Genomic DNA, 18,786 nt, shown 5'->3' on the forward strand with positions numbered 1-18,786 from the left:
GCCCTGGCTGCAGACTCCTTGGCAGGAACGAAGCTGGCAGGATGGTCCCGTTGGGAGAGGCTGACTTCTTGGCCGGGATGAGTTGCGATTAGCACACCTCCAACCTTTCAAAGTGACTTTAGCTGTTTTCTTTTCTGAAGGCTTCTGCTACTTTTGGCTGTAAAGGGGTGGGGGCTGGAGCCCAGGATGGAAATATCAGGGACGGACACCCAGATGGGCGTGTCTGTGCCCTGAGGGCAAATACTAGCACAGTATTTTTGTAAAGTTTATGCAGCTTGATTCAGGTCCCTGTAGAGTAAATTTATTCCATCCTGTTTTCCAGTCCGTTTGGGGCCTCGTGGAACTATGTAGAGGGAGAATGGTAAGAGATTGGTAGCTTAGTTTTAGGTGGAAACAGCTCAATATAAAACATTCTGCCCTCTGTGTTTTGAGCTTTATGTATTTCTTTTTGTCCATTCATATTCTTTTATCCCCTGTTTCAGTGTTGGGTCATTCTGGTTGTTTTCAAGAATGAGATATCCATTTAGAATTCTTTCCCATGAGAGGTCTGTGCAAGGAATCCAGTTTTGTTTTTGTTTTTGTTTTTAAGAATTTATTTGTTTATTTGGCAGAGAGAGGGAGAGAACCCAAGCAGGGGGAGCGGCAGGCAGAGGGAGAGGGGGGAGAAGCAGGCTTCCCTACTGAGCAGAGAGTCTAATGCAGGACTCGATCCCAGGGTCCTGGGATCATGACCTGAGCTGAAAGTAGACGCTTAACCGACTGAGTCACCCAGGCACCCCAGGAATCCATTTTTAAGGTGCTGCTTTGAGTGGGCTTACATGTACAGAACCTTAACCTTGGCATTGTTGAAACTGAAGTCATAATAGAACCTTGGAATTGGAAGCTCAGAGTGCACCCGTCCCTCTGCAACCTTCTCACCAGAGGTCTTACCCAGCTTTTCTGCTTGCACCTCTAGTGATGGGGCTCTCCCTCTCTCCTGACACAGTCCCTTCCATATTTGTGCAGCCTCGACTGTTCAAAAGCTGTTCCTTCTGTTGAAGGGAAATCTGTTTCTTTCATCTTCTGCCCATGAAACCCTTGGGGTTTAAATAAACCAGGCTAAAGTTAGCAGTAATAAGTACCATTGATTGGACCCAACTAGGTACCAGTTAATTTGCACATATATTCAGTGCTTAAAACCTTGGAAAGCAAAGAACGTTTTCCCCTTTTACATGTAGGGAAACGGGTGAGTGATTTCTAAGTTCACGCAGCGACTAAGTGGTTGAGCTGGGGTTCCAGCCCAAGTCTCATTCCACTGCTGCCGACCTTCCCACTGCCTCCCACCATATCCTGTGTGACAGCCACTTGGATTTTTGAACCTCATCTTCCTTCCCTGAGATTTCTCTGGGATACCACTTATTCCTTAGACACTCCTGCTAAAATCTCTTTCTTTGCAGTTCTTAAAATGTGTTTCCCTTCCTGGCTTTTACAGATGCTCTGTGGTGTTGGAAGCCATTCTGCCTAGTAGACTGTCTTAATCCTGCAAGATTCCCCATGAGATCTTGGTGAGCTGGTCCCACTGCCCACCACACTCAGGTTGGGAGCCTTCCTCCTGTTCCGCTCGTGTCCTGGGTGTTCATCTGCCTTAGAAGATGAAACTCCAGGCGCCTTCATCTCCCCACCTCACCCCTCCAACCCGGCCTGACACAGAGCAGGTGCCCAGTAAATGAATATTAAGAAATGGTCCAGAACTCCTTGAGTAGTAATAAACTCCAGAGTAGTAATAAAGGCTAAAAGTAATTATAAACAAGATCGAGAGTCTGTGAAGTTCTAGTCCTAGTCCAGTGTGGGACTTCAGCCAGCTATAGGAAGGATGTAAGGACATCTTGTCTGGTGGGGTGTTCTAGAAGTCCTTCTCAGTATGGCTTGGGTCAGTCCCTCGAAGGACTGGCGTGTATCCCCCTCTTTCTTCCATGAGGTAGGCTTGCTGGCTTCTGAAGTTTCTGGGTTCTCCAAGGTGGCATCTTCATGGGAGAAGTTCACCAGACTCTGTTTAGAGCCTTCCTTGGGGGGGCGACCACATCCCGGCCTTCTCATTTCTCCGCAGTCCGCACTAGATAGGCGCCAGACGCATCCACACACGTGCTGAAAACAGCCCTGGGAGGGCTAAGTCCTGGGAAGTTGGGGATGGGCATGCACTTTAACACTGCACCATGATAACCTTTCCTAAACATTAAAAGACAAACAAACAAACAAACAAAAAACTAAAAATCTCACTTAAAAAAAAAAAAAAAACAAACTCCTGGGGCGCCTGGGTGGCTCAGTGGGTTAAGCCTCTGCCTTCAGTTCAGGTCATGATCTCAGGGTCCTGGGATCGAGTTCCGCAGCAGGCTCTGTGCTCGGCAGGGAGTCTGCTTCCTCCTCTCTCTGCCTGTCTCTCTGCCTACTTGTGATCTCTCTCTCTGGGTCAATAAATAAATAAAATCTTAAAAAAAAACAAAAAAACTCCTGAAGGGACACATGTCCGGCTTGGTCTATAGAACATGCTGCTCTTGATCTCAGGGTCATGAGTTCAAGCCCCGTGCTGGGAGTAGAGTATACTTTTTAGAAAATCTCACAAAGATGGTGTTAAAAGCCAGAAGAGTAGTCACCGCTAGGGGAAGTCACGTTTGGAAGAGGGCATGGGGGTGGGCATGCCAGGCTTCTTGAGACCTGTGCAGTTAGGATTTGTGCGTCCCCCCCCCGCCCCCCCGCCCCGCCGTGATCCTTCAAGAGGCAGAGGGAGGCTGTCATGACTTCATTGAGTAGACTCACACGCCTAACAAGAGCTTTCTCAGCGTTTGGGAACAGACTGTGTTGAGTTCCTTAGTGTCTCGGCGCTACCCTGGAAACTTCGCCCCGTGGAACAGAAGAGGCTGGCTTCTCTTGACAGCATTACCTCTGTCCCAAAGCTGCCTGCAGCTTATCCTGCCCTTCAGGGAGCTTAAAACTACTCCCTTGTTATCCTCCCAGTATCAAGTATAACCCTCTTATTTTGTTAGTTTTGCAAGTGTCATGGTGTTGAACCTATAAATAAACCCCGACGCCATAGTAAGAGAACTATTTGGCATTTTGAAGTTGTAGGAGAAGGGTGCTAATTACCGGTCTCTGTTTGAATACAACTAATCCTGCAAATTACTCCACCCTGCTTCCCGGGGACTCCGGTTGGGAGATCCACTCCCCGGACATATTATAGGGTTTATGGAACAAATGATTTGATCCATAGACTGTACTTCTGGAGTGTGAGGATTAATAGTCACAAGATAATTTGAGTATCGAGCTGTGCTATTGAAGGGACTTGGATGAGCATTTTTCCCCGTGTGGTGGCAGAAAATGTGAAATGTGAGAGTTAAGAACTTTCATAAGGGGCACCTGGGTGGCTCAGTGGGCTAAAGCCTCTGCCTTCAGCTCAGGTCATGATCCCAGGGTCCTGGGATTGAGCCCCACATCGGGCTCTCTGCTCAGCAGGGAGCCTGCTTCCCTTCCTCTCTCTGCCTGTCTCTCTGTCTACTTGTAATCTCTGTCTGTCAAATAAATAAATAAAATCTTAAAAAAAAAAAAAAAGAACTTTCATAAATGTGTTCACAGAAGCATTTAAAAAAATTACTTATTTATTTATTTGACAGAGAGGGAGATTACAAGTAGTGTGCCTGCCTGCAGAGAGGCAGGCAGAGAGAGAAGGGGGAGGCAGGCTCCCCGCCGAGCAGAGAGCCCGATGTGGGGCTCGATCTCAGGATCCTGAGACCATGACCCAAGCCGAAGGCAGAGGCTCAACTCACTGAGCCACCCAGGCGCCCTGAAGCATTTTTTTAAATATGATATTACTCATATAGGCATGTGCAAAATTTAAAAAAAGTCTTATGCACCAATACTTTGCATTGTCAGCTGTGATTAGTATTTTCAGTAACAGGCTTTAAGCTTTAAAAATGCTATTGAAAAATTAATTTGTCCTGAACCTCTCTATGTGGAAGAATTAGTGCATCAGCTGTAACATTGAATTAGCAGTGTGAAAATGCCATCCTTAACAGATTTTTTCTGATTTAGTGATATTCATAGTGATTGTTTACACTATAAACTAGTTTTTAAAAGAAGTCTGTGTATTTATCTTTTTATTGTTACAGGGTGTTATACTTTGGATATTTAAAAAGCCAAGTAAGGGAAGGGGGGCGGGGAGGTAATTGCCAGAAAGCAGTGTTGATAAATTTATGGAAATTAGCCATGAGGAAAATTAAGTTTCGTGTACCAGCTGTAATTTTACCAAGTGCACATAATTTAAAATTAATAAAGTGAGGAACACCTGGGTGGCTCAGTTGGTTAAACGTCCCACTCTTGCTTTCAGCTTAAGTCACGATCTCAGGGTCCTGAGATTGAGCCCCACATTGGGCTCCATGCTGGACATGAAGATGGGGGTATTGGATCCAAATACTTGCTTCAGCTTCTCCCTCTCTCTCTGCCCCCACCCCTTGCACACAAGCACGTTCTCTCAAAAAAAAAAAAAAAAGGTGAAATAGTATATATGGCAGTGTTTTTTTAAGGTATATGGGTATTTTCAAAAGGAACTAAAATCACTAATGGGTGGGGCTGAGTTTCATTAATAACATTCACAAAACCTAATAAATCACAAAATGCGTGCATCTCTTTTCCCTTTGTTTCTTTCCTTCCTTCCCACAATAGTGGACTGTCCCTGTTTTCTGAGGAAGTGCATTACAGAAGACATTGCTGTCTTTTTTATAACTTGGCTGTTAGGAATTGTTAAGAGTTACTGTCTGGGAAAGGTGTGAACTAATTCGAGCAAAGAAGCCAAGACATCTGGTTACATAATATCAACTGATAGAATCCTTTTTGAACTAACATTATTTATGTGTTGCTTTCTTCCTCTGTCTGACAACAGTGCTAATCCCAGCACTGACGTATAGACTAGAAAGTCTGTGTTACTTCAACCACAGTGTCTTGCAAAGGGCTTCCCCAGACTGAGTAAGGGGACAGCTGCTAAACTGCAGAAACTCCTTTTAGCTCTGGGAAGTGATTTGTAATGTAGGAAAACTGACCTAGGGTACCGACCTAACCAGGCTCCTGGCTGTGGACACAGATGGTCAAACCAAAAGGATCCCGGGGTTGATCTGGTTGAGTATTTTCCACTGCATGGTGCTCAGACCTGCTGAATTTAGTTCCCCAGGGGATGCTTACCAAAAATGCAACTTCTGTCTGACCACTAAAGCAAGGCAAGGTCCTGGTTTAGATCCTGGATCAGGAGGAAAGACATAAAGGACATCATTAGAATAATTTGCATATCTTTAATATGGGCTGTGTATTACATAAGTGCTTTATCAGTGTTAAATTGTCTCAGTGCAATCATTGTACTGTGGTTAGAAAGGTCCTTGTTCTTGAGAGACATGATAAAATATTCAGAGGTAAAGGGGCATGATATCTGCACCTTCCAAGTGTTCAGTAAAAAGCATGAGGAGTGCGTGTGTGTGCTCAGGAGAGAAAGCGTATGTGGCAAAATGCCAATGAAATCCAGCCTGTTGAGGGTGCATGGAAGTTCTCTTTTTCTTGCAGTTTTCATATAAGTTGGAAAAAATTAACTTTTAAAATGCAGTTTCCTCCATCCTTACCAAACCATAATTTCTGTAGGTGGTGCCCAAGAATCTATTTTAACAAGTTCCCCAGATGATTAAATCAAGCACATTAAAGTTTTATTTAAGTCTTTGGTTTAAAAAGTCTCGTTTTATTCACTATTTCTTTCTTAGCAGCTTAATTACTAAGCATACATTCTTGCAGTTTGAGCTGATCTTAATCTAGTGCTTAATATACAAATCCCCATCCAGATGTTTATAAATCTGTAGAAGGGAATACGCCACTCAGAGGAGTTTAAGGAACACTTAAGCCTGACCATAAAACAGACCAGAGCTAGAAGTTATCCTACGTGAGACGCAGTCAGCAATCGGACTTTCTCCTATCCCTATGCAGTGAAGTTGCCAGTGATGTGTGTTTGCCCCCTGGAGACTTGGTTAAACCGTAAATGCAGCCCGACTGCTGCAGTATTGACAGCGAAAAGGAGGAGAAAGCAATATTGGTATTTGATGAGTCATCTCTCTAGCCTGGCTGATTATACATGAGTGTTTATTACTTTTCCATGCTAGGGACGTTCCTCTCTAGCTGATCAGACATCTGTTGGGGCTTATAAATATCCTCCCTACGCCCCAGAAGAACCTCTCCTGAGTTCACTAAGGAAGAAGAGTTGGAGGAAAAGGAGAGCGTTGGAATACAAGGAAGGCCTTCTAATATCGTGAGCGATTTTTTTTTGAAGTTGAACTGGGATGAGAAGGGAGGGTGGCTGTGCCGTTGCGCTCCCGGAAGGAAGTAGGAGGTGATTGGGTGGGAGGTGGTGTGTTTTCCTCTGGTGGCCACTAGGTGGTAGCAGCGACCTAGGTCAGCCTGATGATTGTTCAGGTTGATTCCTGTTCTGAGCCTGCTGGGGTTCATTTTTAGGGTTTATTAGGTGTTGATAAATCAGGATTGCTTTTTTTTTTTTTTTTAACTGAAACTTGTGCTCTTGAGTTAGAGTTCTAAATTGTTATTTTTGAAAAAAGGGTATAAAATAACCTTAACACTTTCTTTTAAAATGACCAAAGTGGAATTGAGTTGCTTTTTGACTTTGTCAAATGGAGAAGAGTACAGTGCTCTCCTTCCTGTCTGTGGTTCATGGGCTTGTGAAAGAACAGAGTTCCCCAGGTCTGCATGTAGACTCTTAGGAAATAAAGCATCACCTCTTCCCCTGTCCCAAGCTCCGGGGCAGATGGGGAGTCCGGAAGGGATAGTGGTTGAAGCCTTGTTACCCAGCCCTATGCACGAGGGCTCTGGTGTCCCACGTGCCCTCGATGGCCACATCCCAGGCAGTGTGCTCCTGCTCCCAGGACCCGAGTTTGTAGAGCAGCTCATATATATGTCACACATCTATTGTACCTTTTAACCTTACAAGCTGTCTTTATTAAAACTTGAAGAAACAATATTTATATATCTATAAGGTAAATATAAATCAAGTTTTCAAATCAAGATTATGTATAAGATCCAGAATCTAGTGGGCCCCTGGTGGACTAGAAGCTTAACGTTATTAATAAAATGACTTTTTAAAAAAAAGATTTATTTATTTGACAGACAGATCACAAGTAGGCAGAGAAGCAGGCAGAGAGAGAGGAGGAAGCAGGCTCCCTGCTGAGCAGAGAGCCTGATGCTGATGCAGGGTGAAGGCAGAGGCTTTAACCCACTGATCCACCCAGGCGCCCCTAATAAAATGCCTTTAACTGAGTACCTGCTACGTGTCTCACATTGTGTATACACTTCACATGTGCTAATCCTAGTTGTCGTGGTACGCACTGGGCCCCTGCTGGGCACCACGTGAAATGTGGCCTCTTTATGTCTGGCAAGGACAGGCTGGTAAGAACTAAGTGATAGTTGAACCTCTGTTGTGCAGAGTAGATAGTGGAGTCATTAACTGATTGATTTTGTTTTGAAAATGAAGAACAAGCTTGGCTTCCATATTATGAAATGCATCAGTTGCAACCATAATCACTTGTGGTTGGGGTGGCCGGTGTGTCCCTGGTTGGGTTGTGGCTTTGTTTAGAATGAAGAGGCTTGTAAAGGAAGCCCTAGAAAGCCTGAGTTCCCTAGTTGCTGGGGTTGAGGAAATGGGGCAGTCAGTCAGCATTGATTGTCCTGACCTGATTGTTTAAGAGAGAATTTCAAGACAGTCAGAAAACACGTGGTTCAATGACATGGTTATTCAGCGTGAGGCTTGCTCTTATCAAGGCTTTAGGAGCTACCGTGGGAAGAACAGTTCTGCAACTTTCATGAAATTCCTCTTTATGACATTGTCGTTAGGTTTCAAACCCTTTTATATAGCAGAGATGCATGTGCGGAGGAAAACGAGTCTCTTTGTCAGCTGGCTGCACGACGGTGCTGGGAGGCCCCATTAATCATGGTCAAGTTAATAAGTCCCACCGCTAACCACTCTTGGGCCAGCTGCGCAGAGCTGCTCAGGCAAGGGGCCGCATGCAGATCAGCCTGCAATAGCACATTAGTTCACAGTCCTTTCATGTGTCAACTCTTGTCTGAAATCACCTTTGGCTTTTTTCATCCAGAGTCATGGCGTGATGAGCTCTTAGTTTTGGCGGTTCTGAGGGACAGTTCTATTCCACGGGTGCGGCCTCAGTGATGGGCTCGGGTTCCGTGGGACCTATATTCTGAGTGTGACATGCGGAGCATCCTGAGGTTCCCTGAGAACCCATCCTCTGGCCACTGACAGCCTGGCCCTTCCTTCCCCGGCTTCCCGAAGGGAAAGTTGGTCTGTGCCGCACCCCAGGACGCTGACTCACCATCTCCGGGTGTGGCTAGGACAGGCCTGCACCTCCCACTAAGAGCTACACAGACTGATTTTGTCGTATCTTAAAAAAAAAAAAAAAAAATTATGACCCACCTGAAATTCTTAGACAAAGATTAAACAGTAAGTTTGACATTTTAAATGCAATGTAGTTTAAGTACTAAGGAACATGTTTGTTGTCTTTTGATAACTTTTGGCATTACTCAGAAAACGCATCCCTGCCTCTGATGACATTTTTGTTGGAAAGGGCAAGGTGGAGGTGGTGAGGTGGGTGGGGTTGTGTAAGGGACAGAAGGAGTTTTCTTCCGCTGCTGCCGGTCCCAGGGATCTGTATTAATATTTGAGATTTCCCTGCCCCTGACTACCGGAGGCTAGAGGTGTGTCTGGAGTTCCCTCGGGAGGATGAGGGGCCGAGTGCACCCTTGCATCCCGGAGCCTCCCCCTCCTTTGTGGTTGAGCTTCCTGCCTCTGGGCTGTGCCTGTCTGGTTCCCTGAGGCTTGATTCTCAGGCTCCAGTCGGCTTTGTCTTCACCCCTTCCTTGCTGCTCATTCCCAAATCTGGATCTCTGGCCCCATCTGACATGGAGTGCTGCTTTTCCAGTTATCTGTGACTTGTTCCTCACCGTGTGGACCCTGGGTCAGAGGCTCCGTCCCGTGCAGACTGCAGGGCCTCGCTCAGCCCTGCTGGAATCCTGGTTTGTCTCTGATCCAGGTCCCCAAGGGGTCTCATGTGTCCATGTTACAGTGCGAGGAGCCCTGGTCTACAGGATGTCCCCACCCTTGTTCCCTCCTCCTTCCTGCTGCCACCAACCGAAGTTAGGCTGTTAGGTAGCACTGTTTTTTTGGTGTTTTTGTTTTGTTGTTCTTTATTATTATTATTATTATTTTATTTATTTGTCAGAGAAAGAGCACAAGCAGGGGGAGCAGCAGAGGCAGAGGGAGCAGCAGAGGCAGAGGGAGAAACAGGCTCCCCGCTGAGCAGGGAGCCTGATGTGGTACTCCATCCCAGGACCCAGGCAAAACTTAACTGACTGAGCCCCCCAGGTGTCCCAGGAAGCACCTGTTTTCTCGTGCTTCATTTTTCATTTTTCTTCCTTGCACTCACTGATTTGTTCAGCTGTGTATTGGCTGCCTCCCAGAGCTGGGTATTGGGAAATGCAGTGAGCAAAACCAGATGTGGTTCCTAGCCCTGTGAAGCTTAGCTTGTAGCAGGAGCCGATATTAGCTACGTCATCAGCTGTAACTGTGGAATTACAATGAGCATCGTACAGGACAGCTTGTAAGGCAAATATAGAGTAGTTAAGGACACCAGGGAAGGGGTTGCTGAGGAAGTGACGCCTGTGCTGGGTCCTGAGTCCTGAATAGGAGCAGAAAGAACTTCCTGGGCAGAAGGAATAGCATATGCAAAGGCCCAGTGCATCACAGAAAGTTTACAGAGAATTAATCAAAAAGAACATTAAATTGCACCCGAGTCGGGACACCTGGGTGGCTTGGTGGGTTAAGGCCTCTGCCTTCGGCTCGGGTCGTGATCTCAGGGTCCTGGGATCGAGCCCCACGTCGGGCTCTCTGCTCAGCAGGGAGCCTGCTTCCTCCTCTCTCTGTGCCTGCCTCTCTGCCTACTTGTGATCTCTGTTTGTCAAATAAATAAATAAAATCTTTAAAAAAAAAAACCATTATTTGTTTATTAACACTGATCCGTTTTGCCTGTTTCTGAACTTTATGTAAATGGGTTTGTGCTATCGGTCATCTGTTGTGTCTGGCGGCTTTTGCTGAACACGACGTTAGAATTCGTTCGTGTTTTGCCTAATGGTAGTTCATTTATTTCCTTTGCTGTGTAGTCAGTGTGGTGGGACTCTACTGTAATTTCCCCAGTCCACTGATGGGCGCTGGAGTCTTTTCCAGTTTGGGGCTGTTCTAAAAAATTCTCTCCATGTCTTTTGGTGTCTAAGTCTACATGTTTCTGTTGGGAATATGCCTAAGACTGGAATTGTGTCACAGAGTATACATTTGTTCGTTTCTAGTAAATACTGCCAAATAGTTTTCCAAAACAGTTGCGCTAATATTTATTCGTAGTGCCTGAAAATTCCAGTTGCTGTACATTGTGGCCAACACTTGGTTTTGTCAGGTTTCGCTGTGGCCACTCTGGGGGATCTGTGGTACTATTACCTTGCGGTTTTAATTTTTATTTCTTTGAAAACTAATGCAGTTCCCATTTTCTACCAGATGGCTTGTTTTTTCTCATATTGATTTGTAGGAGCCCTTTATGTATCTTTTATATACACATATTGCAAGTATCTCCATGGGTTGTCTTTACTTTTAAATGGTGTCTTTTAATCAATATAAGTTACTTAATGTACCTTCTTTTACCAATACGCATCTTCATATTTTAGATCATTTTTATACCACATTTAGTTCCATAAAAAAATGAAAAAAAGGAGTAGAGTACACAAATATGTATTTGTTAAAAAACTTAAAAAATTAAAAGCCTGGGATATATAAATTATTTACGCCAGGGAGATAAGACACACAAATAACCCCCTATCATTTTATTAATGTGTTACAATTGAGCAATAAATTTTGCTTAGAGACACTTAGAAGTAGAAACTCAAATGGAAGCATGGTGTGTTATCTGGTCCTCATTTCTGCGAGTTCTAAAGTGTGTGAGGGTTAAAGCAGACAAGGGATGGGTGGACTGTGAGGAGGTCCCATGTAACGGGTAATTTGCATGTCGCAGAGCTGACAGGCATAACTTCTGTTACAGGTTATTCAGCGATAGTTATGACCTCCCGGTTACGTGCGTTGGGTGGAAGAATTAATAATATACGCACCTCGGAATTACCCAAGGAGAAAACTCGGTCCGAAGTCGTCTGCAGCATCCGCTTTCTTGATGGCTTGGTACAGACCTTCAAAGCTAATGTAAGTTCTCCAAATTTAATTTTTTCTGAATTCATGCCACTGAGAAATAATTTTTCTTCGTTTTATAAACCAAGAGATGAAAACTATTTTAAAATGAAAGCTTGCAGGGCTCCTGGGTGACTCAGTGGGTTAAGCATCCGACTGTTGGTTTTCTGCTCAGGTCATGATCTCAAGGTCCTGGGATTGAGCTCCGGGATGGACTCTGCACTCAGCACAGAGTCTGTTTGTCCCTGTCCCTCTGCTCCTCCCTCTGCTCATGTTCTCTCTCTCTCTCATAAATAAACGAAATCTTTAAAAAGTAAAATAATTCACCTAGAGTGCCTTTCCCCCTCTTCTTGGTGACCTGAACTGAGAGACTCTTTGATGTTACTTCTGTGACATCTTCATCAGCTTCCTGAATTAATTCTCCCATGATGGTGCTCTGTAGGCTTTATTAGAGCCCATGCCACATTGCATTGATTGTAGTTATAATTGCTAGGTTATATGTTCTTTAACGAGGCCCGTGGCCAGTGTTTATGACATGTGCGAGGGGATGGGTCCAATCTGCAGGGTGTTGAGATGGTTCCACTCATAGATGGCAGGGCTCAGTGAGAGCCTGGCTTCTCCCGCCTCAAGCCCAAGACAGAGGCAGGACTGGAAACACGGCCTCCATCTTGGGCCAGCAGTGAGATGCCTGACCCGGAGCAGTCTGTGCTGCCCTGCCCTACCCCACCCTACCCCAGTCACTGTTGAGACCAGTGCCCTCTGCCTGTCTCTCTCATCCTCTGGGTCAGCTGCTGGCATCTGCCTCAGCCTGGAAAGTTCGGTGTGCAAGGAAAGAGAAAGAGAAGACTGGGTACAGGAAACAACTAGGGGTAATAGAAGGCCACAGGACTGGAAAGGGTGACACTAACTGGCCTCTGGGTCTTCCACCCCACCCCTAAGTCTGCTTCCCACTGACCCCAGCTCACTATGGACCTTGACGGCCGAGAAGACAGGAAGAGAGGGTGGTTTGCATGAAGTCACAGCATGGTGGGTGCTCGGAAAAGGCCACAGGTGTTTCCTCCAGAGACTGTAAACTACAGTGTGTGTCTGGCTCTCTTGTTGACTTGGGGGCTATTCCTTTGCAGTTTATCTTCTTCCTGACAAGAACATGAATGTTTCCCCAGCAAGTGTTTACTGGGCACCTACTATGTGCCAGGCTTCATGCTGGGTATAATGAATATAGCAGTGAACAAAATAGCAAGGTATCTGGCCTTTCAAGGCTTGTATCCTGGTGTGAAGAAATGGACCATAACGAAATGTATACATTGTCAGGTGGTGTGTGCTTAGAAGAAAAATAAAGTAGGATGGGGAGGGTAGAGAGGGCTAGAGCAGGACAGGGGCAAGGTTGTCATTCCTACAGAAGTGATCAGGGAAGATCTCATCTAAAGGAAGTGAGAGAGGGCGCCTGGGTGGCTCAGTTGGTTAAGCGGCTGCCTTCGGCTCAGGTCGTGATCTCAGAGTCGTGGGATCGAGCCCCGCATTGGGCTCCCTGCTCAGCGGGGAGCCTGCTTCTCCCTCTTCCTTTGCCTACTGCTCTGCACACTTGTGCTCTCTATCTCTCTGTCAAATAAATAAATAAAAATCTTAAAAAGAAAATAAAGGAAGTGAAAGAAAGAACCATGTGATTCTCTGGAGGGGAAGCACATTCCAGGTACAAAACAGCAGTGCAAAGGCCCTGAGGCAGGCTCCCACTCGGTGTAGTTGCAGGACAGTATGGATACTAGTGTGTCTAGAGTAGAATGAGCAAGGGGGAGAGTAGCAAGAGCAGTCAGAGGTCATTGGTATCAGGGTGATCAGAGGGACTGTGGAGAGCCTGTGGGTCATCCTGAGGGCACTGAGAGCTGGCTTTATTCTGAGAAAGGCAGAGAGCTTTGGTAGGTCTGGGCAGAGACCTTACATGATCTGACTCAAGTATCTGGATGCTCTGTCAGTAGTAGTGGAGGGCAAGGGCCAAGAGACTATTCGAACAGTCCAGAGGAGAAGAGGAGGTTGGACAGTGTGGTAGTATGTGAAGGTAGCTAAGAGTAAACCAAATCTGAAACTATTTTTGAAGGCGGAGCCTCTGGGTTTGCTGATAGATGGAATTTGGGATGTGATAGAGGCCGCACAGTGGCTCTCAAGGTTGTTGGCCAGGGCAGCTGGCAAGATGGGGCCACAGTGGATAGAGATGGCAAAGGCTGGAAGCAGGGCGGGTCTGGGGTTTTGTCAGGGTCACACTGAGTTTGAGGTGCCTGGTACTCATCCACATAGAGTCGGGGATTGCTGTACAGATGAGGTTCAGGGAAGGGTCAGGGCCGGGATACAGGTGGGGGGCTTGCTAGGGTGGAGGTGGTATTTTAAGCGACAAAACTGGGTGACATCACCTGAGAAGCGAGGCCGCAGAAGGTCCGAACATGGTTCCCTATTAAAAGGTCTGAGAGAGCAGGATCAGGCGCTCCAGAAGATGGGGACAGACTCTTCTGGGAGGGAGGAGAATCCCAGGTAAGAACTTCTTGAAGGAGGAGGGATGAGCCCTGTAAATGGCGATAAGGAAAGCGCCTGCCCAGAATGATGATCCTAGAGCACAGCCTGGCATTCAGTGGGTGGCCTGTCATTCCTGGTCATGAAGCCATTGTTCATGTGTTGCTTCCCCAAGCCTCCAGCAGACGGGTCAAAGCTGACTCACCTTGAACTTGAATCTGAGGGTCTGGTGGCAGCTTAAGTCCCATTCGCTTTAGAGTTTCTACTCGGAGAGGTCACTGGCACCACCACTTGTGGGCTGGAGCGGGCCTCATCAGGAAGTTGGCCTGGACATCAGCTGTTCTTAGACTGGCCCAGGGAGCAAGCTGGTCGGGAAAAGTGACCTGGTGCGGCCAAGATGTCCTCCCATCAGGTGGGGAACTGGGCTGGGAGGCTGCGTCCTTTAGTATATTTCAGTTCCTTTTGGGAACTGGGAAAGTTGAGCAGAATATACTAGAATGGGCAAATAACACACCCTATGGGGGAGACGCAGCGTGCTGGGGACGTGCAGGCTGTGGCAGCCAGCGGCCGGGAGTCAGGCAGGCGGGCAGGCAGACCATCCATCATCAGCTGACGGCATGCGGCGTAGAGCTCCCAGGGCCTCTGCTTGCTGGAGGCCAAGGGGATGCCGGTGAGGACCTCACAAGTAGCTGCAGGGATTAGAGAGCGTATCTAAAAGTGCACATCGTATCGCCCCTGGCTTGGTGTGGATGTTCAGTAGTCACTTATCTTTCAAGTATCAAATCCTGTAGGAATTTTAAGGAGAACTGGTGGTTCTTTGATGCACCAGGAGAGTATCTCCCAACTTGGAGTATGCGGACAGGGCCATCTTCTCCACACTTTAAGATTCCCCTGAGAAGGAAGCGGTCCTGGGTAGAGGAAGCAGCAGGTGCAGGGCCCTAGGGCAGGCAGGGGGGTGTGTTCAGGAAATGGGCGTGTTTCCTGTTCCCACACTTATGACCAAACAATACAAGATCCCACCAAAGAGGAGGCAGCAGGAGGAGGCCCGACAGCTCCCTAATTCTCTTCTTTCTGGTCCGTGTGGCCTATTTCCAGGTACATTATCTGCTCTCAAGCACTCAAAAAAGGAGCTGTCTTTTGCTTGTTCTGTACAGTCTATTTCTGAGTCTTATTGTCCTTAAGTCAAATGGTTTGCTTCAAAGGACGCCTGAGAAGTCAGCCTGATAAAGGAGAGTTTGCGGGTTCCAGGAGGCACCATGCTGTCTCTCTCCTTTGTGTCTTTGTGCCAGGCCATCTGCTTAAAATGCCTTTTCTTAATTTCACCTGGAGGGGAGCGGTGACACTCAGCCTTGACGCTCCTCCAGACCAGGTCGGGAGCTGCTTCCGCTTGTCCCCAGGTTGAATTACCACCTGTGTCGTCCTCCGTGCGCTTATCGTGCCTTGAGTGTCCCAGCATTTGACACACCACGTTCCGGCCACTGTTTCCATGCCTGGCCTCCCTGGGCCATGTCCTGTGGTTCTGTCCGCATGCCCAGCACTGTGCCTGCTCTGTAAAGCCTGGTGCTGGTGGCTGAGTCCTGCTCCGGATGTGAAGTGTGGTTGAATGTCTCCGCTGGCTTCTCACTCCAGGTGGCGGGGAGCAGAGAGACAGCTCATCTCCCTGGTGTCACATACCCAGTCACTTTGAGGGTGTTTAGGATGGCATTTTCGTGTTCTTAGCCATCTTCCTTCACGCTGTTAGAGTTTTGTTCCCTGTACACACTTCCGTGGCTCCCGAGGAGCCAAGAAACTGACGTGGGATTAGCATTTTGCTGTGGATAATCCATGGGTAGGTCACGGAGAGTTTACTCTCGTGGTGATGTCTCCGTTTTCCAATTCAGATATCACTTGGGAATCCCAGCTAAGGGGAAGGAAGAAGTCTTAGCAAATTAACCTATGCCATCTTAAATCATGTGTATATGGGTTCTTCTTCGCCGTACTTCCCATATGTACCATGTGACAACATGTCACGTTGACGTGACATTTATTAAAGCATTTCTTACTGTGAGGTCAGAGTGTACATAAAATCGCTAAATGTTTTAACTCCTTTTTTGCCCACAATGAAGACTTCTTTTTAAAGATTTATTTACTGGGCACTTGGATGGCTCAGTGGGTTAAGCCTCTGCCTTCAGCTCAGGTCATGATCCTAGGGTCCTGGGATCGAGCCCCACATCGAGCTCTATGCTCAGCAGGGAGCCTGCTTACCCCCCTCTCTCTGCCTGCCTCTCTGCTTCCTTGTAATCTCTCTCTCTGCCAAATAAATAAATAAAATCTTTTTCAAAAATAAAGATTTATTTACTTACTAGAGAGAGCATGCACCTGTGCGGGCGAGCAGGGGGAGAGGCAGAGAATCCCCAAGCAGACTTCCCACTGAGTGTGGAGCCTGACATGGGGCTCAGTCCCAGGACCCTGAGATCCAACCTGAGCCAAAAACAAGAGTTGGCTGCCTAACTGACTGAGCCACCCAGGTGCCCCTGCAATGAAGATGCTTTGATTCATTTTTCAATGACTCACTTGATTCATTGATTCAAATGATTCAGTTGATTCATTGATTCCGTTCTTGATTCATTTTAAAAATTTGCCCACTGGACACTTTTTTTTTCCTTCCCTAGAAACAAGATACCGGTCAAGTTCTTCTGGATATGGCATACAATCACCTGGGTGTGACTGAAAAGGAGTATTTTGGTTTGCAGCATGGCGATGACTCCGTAGACTCTCTTGTGAGTGCCGTCCCTTTAAGACTTGCTGGACTGCTGCATGGTTTGGTTTTATAGCGTATGTTTTCTTACCCGACAGAGATGGCTGGAATCAAGCAAACCCATCAGGAAGCAGTTAAAAGGTGAGTGTGACCTTCCCATTTCAGTTGAACGTGGGGTGTTAGTGTATCACAGCCCATTTCTCTCCTCCAAGCCTCAGCGTGCTCGTAACATCTGGGGCCTGGATTCCTGGGGGTCCAGGCGATGTGAGTGAGCCCACTTTTCCCTGCCTGACTTCTCCCTGAGCACAGCTTCCACATCAGCCCTCACAGCTGGGAGCAGGAAAGGGAAAGGTCAAAGAAGGCAGCCAGGAGCCGAGGAACCTACTTTCTTCTTACAAGGGGAGGAGGATCGCCTTGCTTTGCCCAGTGAGAGAGCCGGGCGGGAACAACACACATGCATACACACACACACACATTCACACACGCTCACACTCCCTCCCCCTGGAGCCTAAGACCTAAGTAGGTAATATCACAGATGGAGCATACTGCTCCCCAGCCATGAGTGGGCCCCAGTGCTGTCCTGTAACTCCCAGTTAGGAGGGGCTTCACAGCATGCCGCCCTCGCCCTCTGGTCTGTTCTCAGCCTGGTTTTCTAGCATCGCACTCTGTTCCCCTTTATGCACCTTCTGCCCCAGACAAACATGACTGACCTGCAAGGCTGCAACATTCCTCTGTGCCTTCCCTCAGTCTGTTCCTTCTGTTTGGAATGCTTTTCCCTCTTCCTTATACCCAAATCTTGCTGTTCTTCTAAGCCACGCAGACTCTTGTCTCTGCTATTAGAAGCCATGCCTCCCCCTACCCTCCCTTACATTTGTCGTAACTCCTTCATCTCATAGTTGCCTGCCTTAATCTTCCTTGGAAAACTGTAAGCTCCTTCGGGGAATGGTGCTTGCCACATTTTCTCTGCATTCCTCACCACGCACCCCGTCCACGGGAGGTGACCAGTGAAGGGTGAGCGGCAGGTAGATTTCACGCAAGTGGACACACACATGTGCCACCTCCCCACACCTGCCCCATCCCCCCAGTGGGACGGAGTAGAGATGAGGAACCATGGCCATGATCCCACTGATGCTCCGACCTGGGGCCTGGGCCTCCAAGCCCTTACCTCCCTCAGCATTCAGAACCGCCTACCTGTGGGAGCCGCTGAACCTCTGTGCAGATAACTACTAGCCCCCATTTGAATTCTCAGAGCGTGGAGTCCGTAGGCACATGAAGAGGTGGTGTTATTCATTCTCTCACTAACTCCCTCGTTCGGGGGTGTGTCCTGAGCTCAGATTTTGGCAGTGCACCGAGCTGAGCTTTGGGAATCTGGTCCAAATGATGTTTGGACCCTGCCCTCAAGGAGCGGACAGCCAAGGGTAGAGATGTAGGCAAGGAGAGTGACGGTTCTAGGATAGTTCTGAGCACTTGACAGGATGCTCTGGGCACACAAAGGCATCCCGAGACACACACTGACAAGGTACGGTGAGGAGGGGAGCTGAAGGCAGTGGGAAGACTGAGCCATCCCCTGAAGTGCATGCAGGTGGTCAGACTGTACCACGTCACAGCGCCACCCACTGATACCCAGGCCCATGCACAGAGGCACACTCACAGGTACACACACTCCATTCACACCTTTGACCCACGCCAGAGATACTGACAGACGGTACCAAAGAGAGGCAAGTTGAGGTGGGCAGATCCATGGCAGATCAGTGAGAGGAGCGGGGTGGAGAAGGCTTGAGTTTCAGAAGCAGCACAGTGCTGAGTACATAACGGGGCCAGCAAACGTTTACTGAGTAACAGGGTGGAGGCAGACCTGAAGAGGAGCACAAAATCTTAGCCACACAACCTGATCTTCTCCTGTTGCCATATCCAGTGAAAGAAATGGGCTAATTTTATCTCTACAAGCAAATTGACTCTTGGTATCGTTGCATAAAGCCATATTTGAGTATGTTAATTGTGTAATATTTGCTCATATGTTCATCACTTTGGGAATTCACTTTGCATTAAAAGCATGAACTGTTATCAAAATGATTGCTATGTGGCATAGCGGGAACAAAACCCTCAGTACTTGAGTTGTGGTTTTCTCATCTGCTCTGTGGCCGAAGGCAAGACTCTGTGCCTGTTGGCTTATCTGTAAAACAGTGCCACCAAGAACAGCCTGACCTGCTCAGAGTCACGGCGATGTTTAAGTTCAGGAACACATATGAAA

The 18,786-nt window shown here is 47.3% G+C and overlaps 1 protein-coding gene across 9 annotated transcripts in view; it reads left to right on the forward strand.

The window, feature by feature from the left end:
• Nucleotides 1-18,786, forward strand: part of PTPN3 (protein tyrosine phosphatase non-receptor type 3) — a 110,574-nt gene that overhangs the window by 21,100 nt on the left and 70,688 nt on the right. For 7 of the 9 annotated variants that reach the window (XM_046021976.1, XM_046021973.1, XM_046021978.1 and 4 more), the window contains exons 2-4: nucleotides 11,160-11,314; nucleotides 16,450-16,557; nucleotides 16,634-16,676. In XM_046021976.1, coding sequence (XP_045877932.1) covers nucleotides 11,177-11,314; nucleotides 16,450-16,557; nucleotides 16,634-16,676 — 289 coding nt within the window. In that variant the 5' untranslated portion in view covers nucleotides 11,160-11,176. Of the gene's footprint in view, nucleotides 1-6,161; nucleotides 6,308-11,159; nucleotides 11,315-16,449; nucleotides 16,558-16,633; nucleotides 16,677-18,786 lie in introns of those variants that run through there. The other 2 variants (XM_046021974.1, XM_046021981.1) reach the window with 2 other exon arrangements.

This window comes from Meles meles, chromosome 11 (assembly GCF_922984935.1).
Source record: "Meles meles chromosome 11, mMelMel3.1 paternal haplotype, whole genome shotgun sequence".
NCBI lineage: Eukaryota > Metazoa > Chordata > Mammalia > Carnivora > Mustelidae > Meles > Meles meles.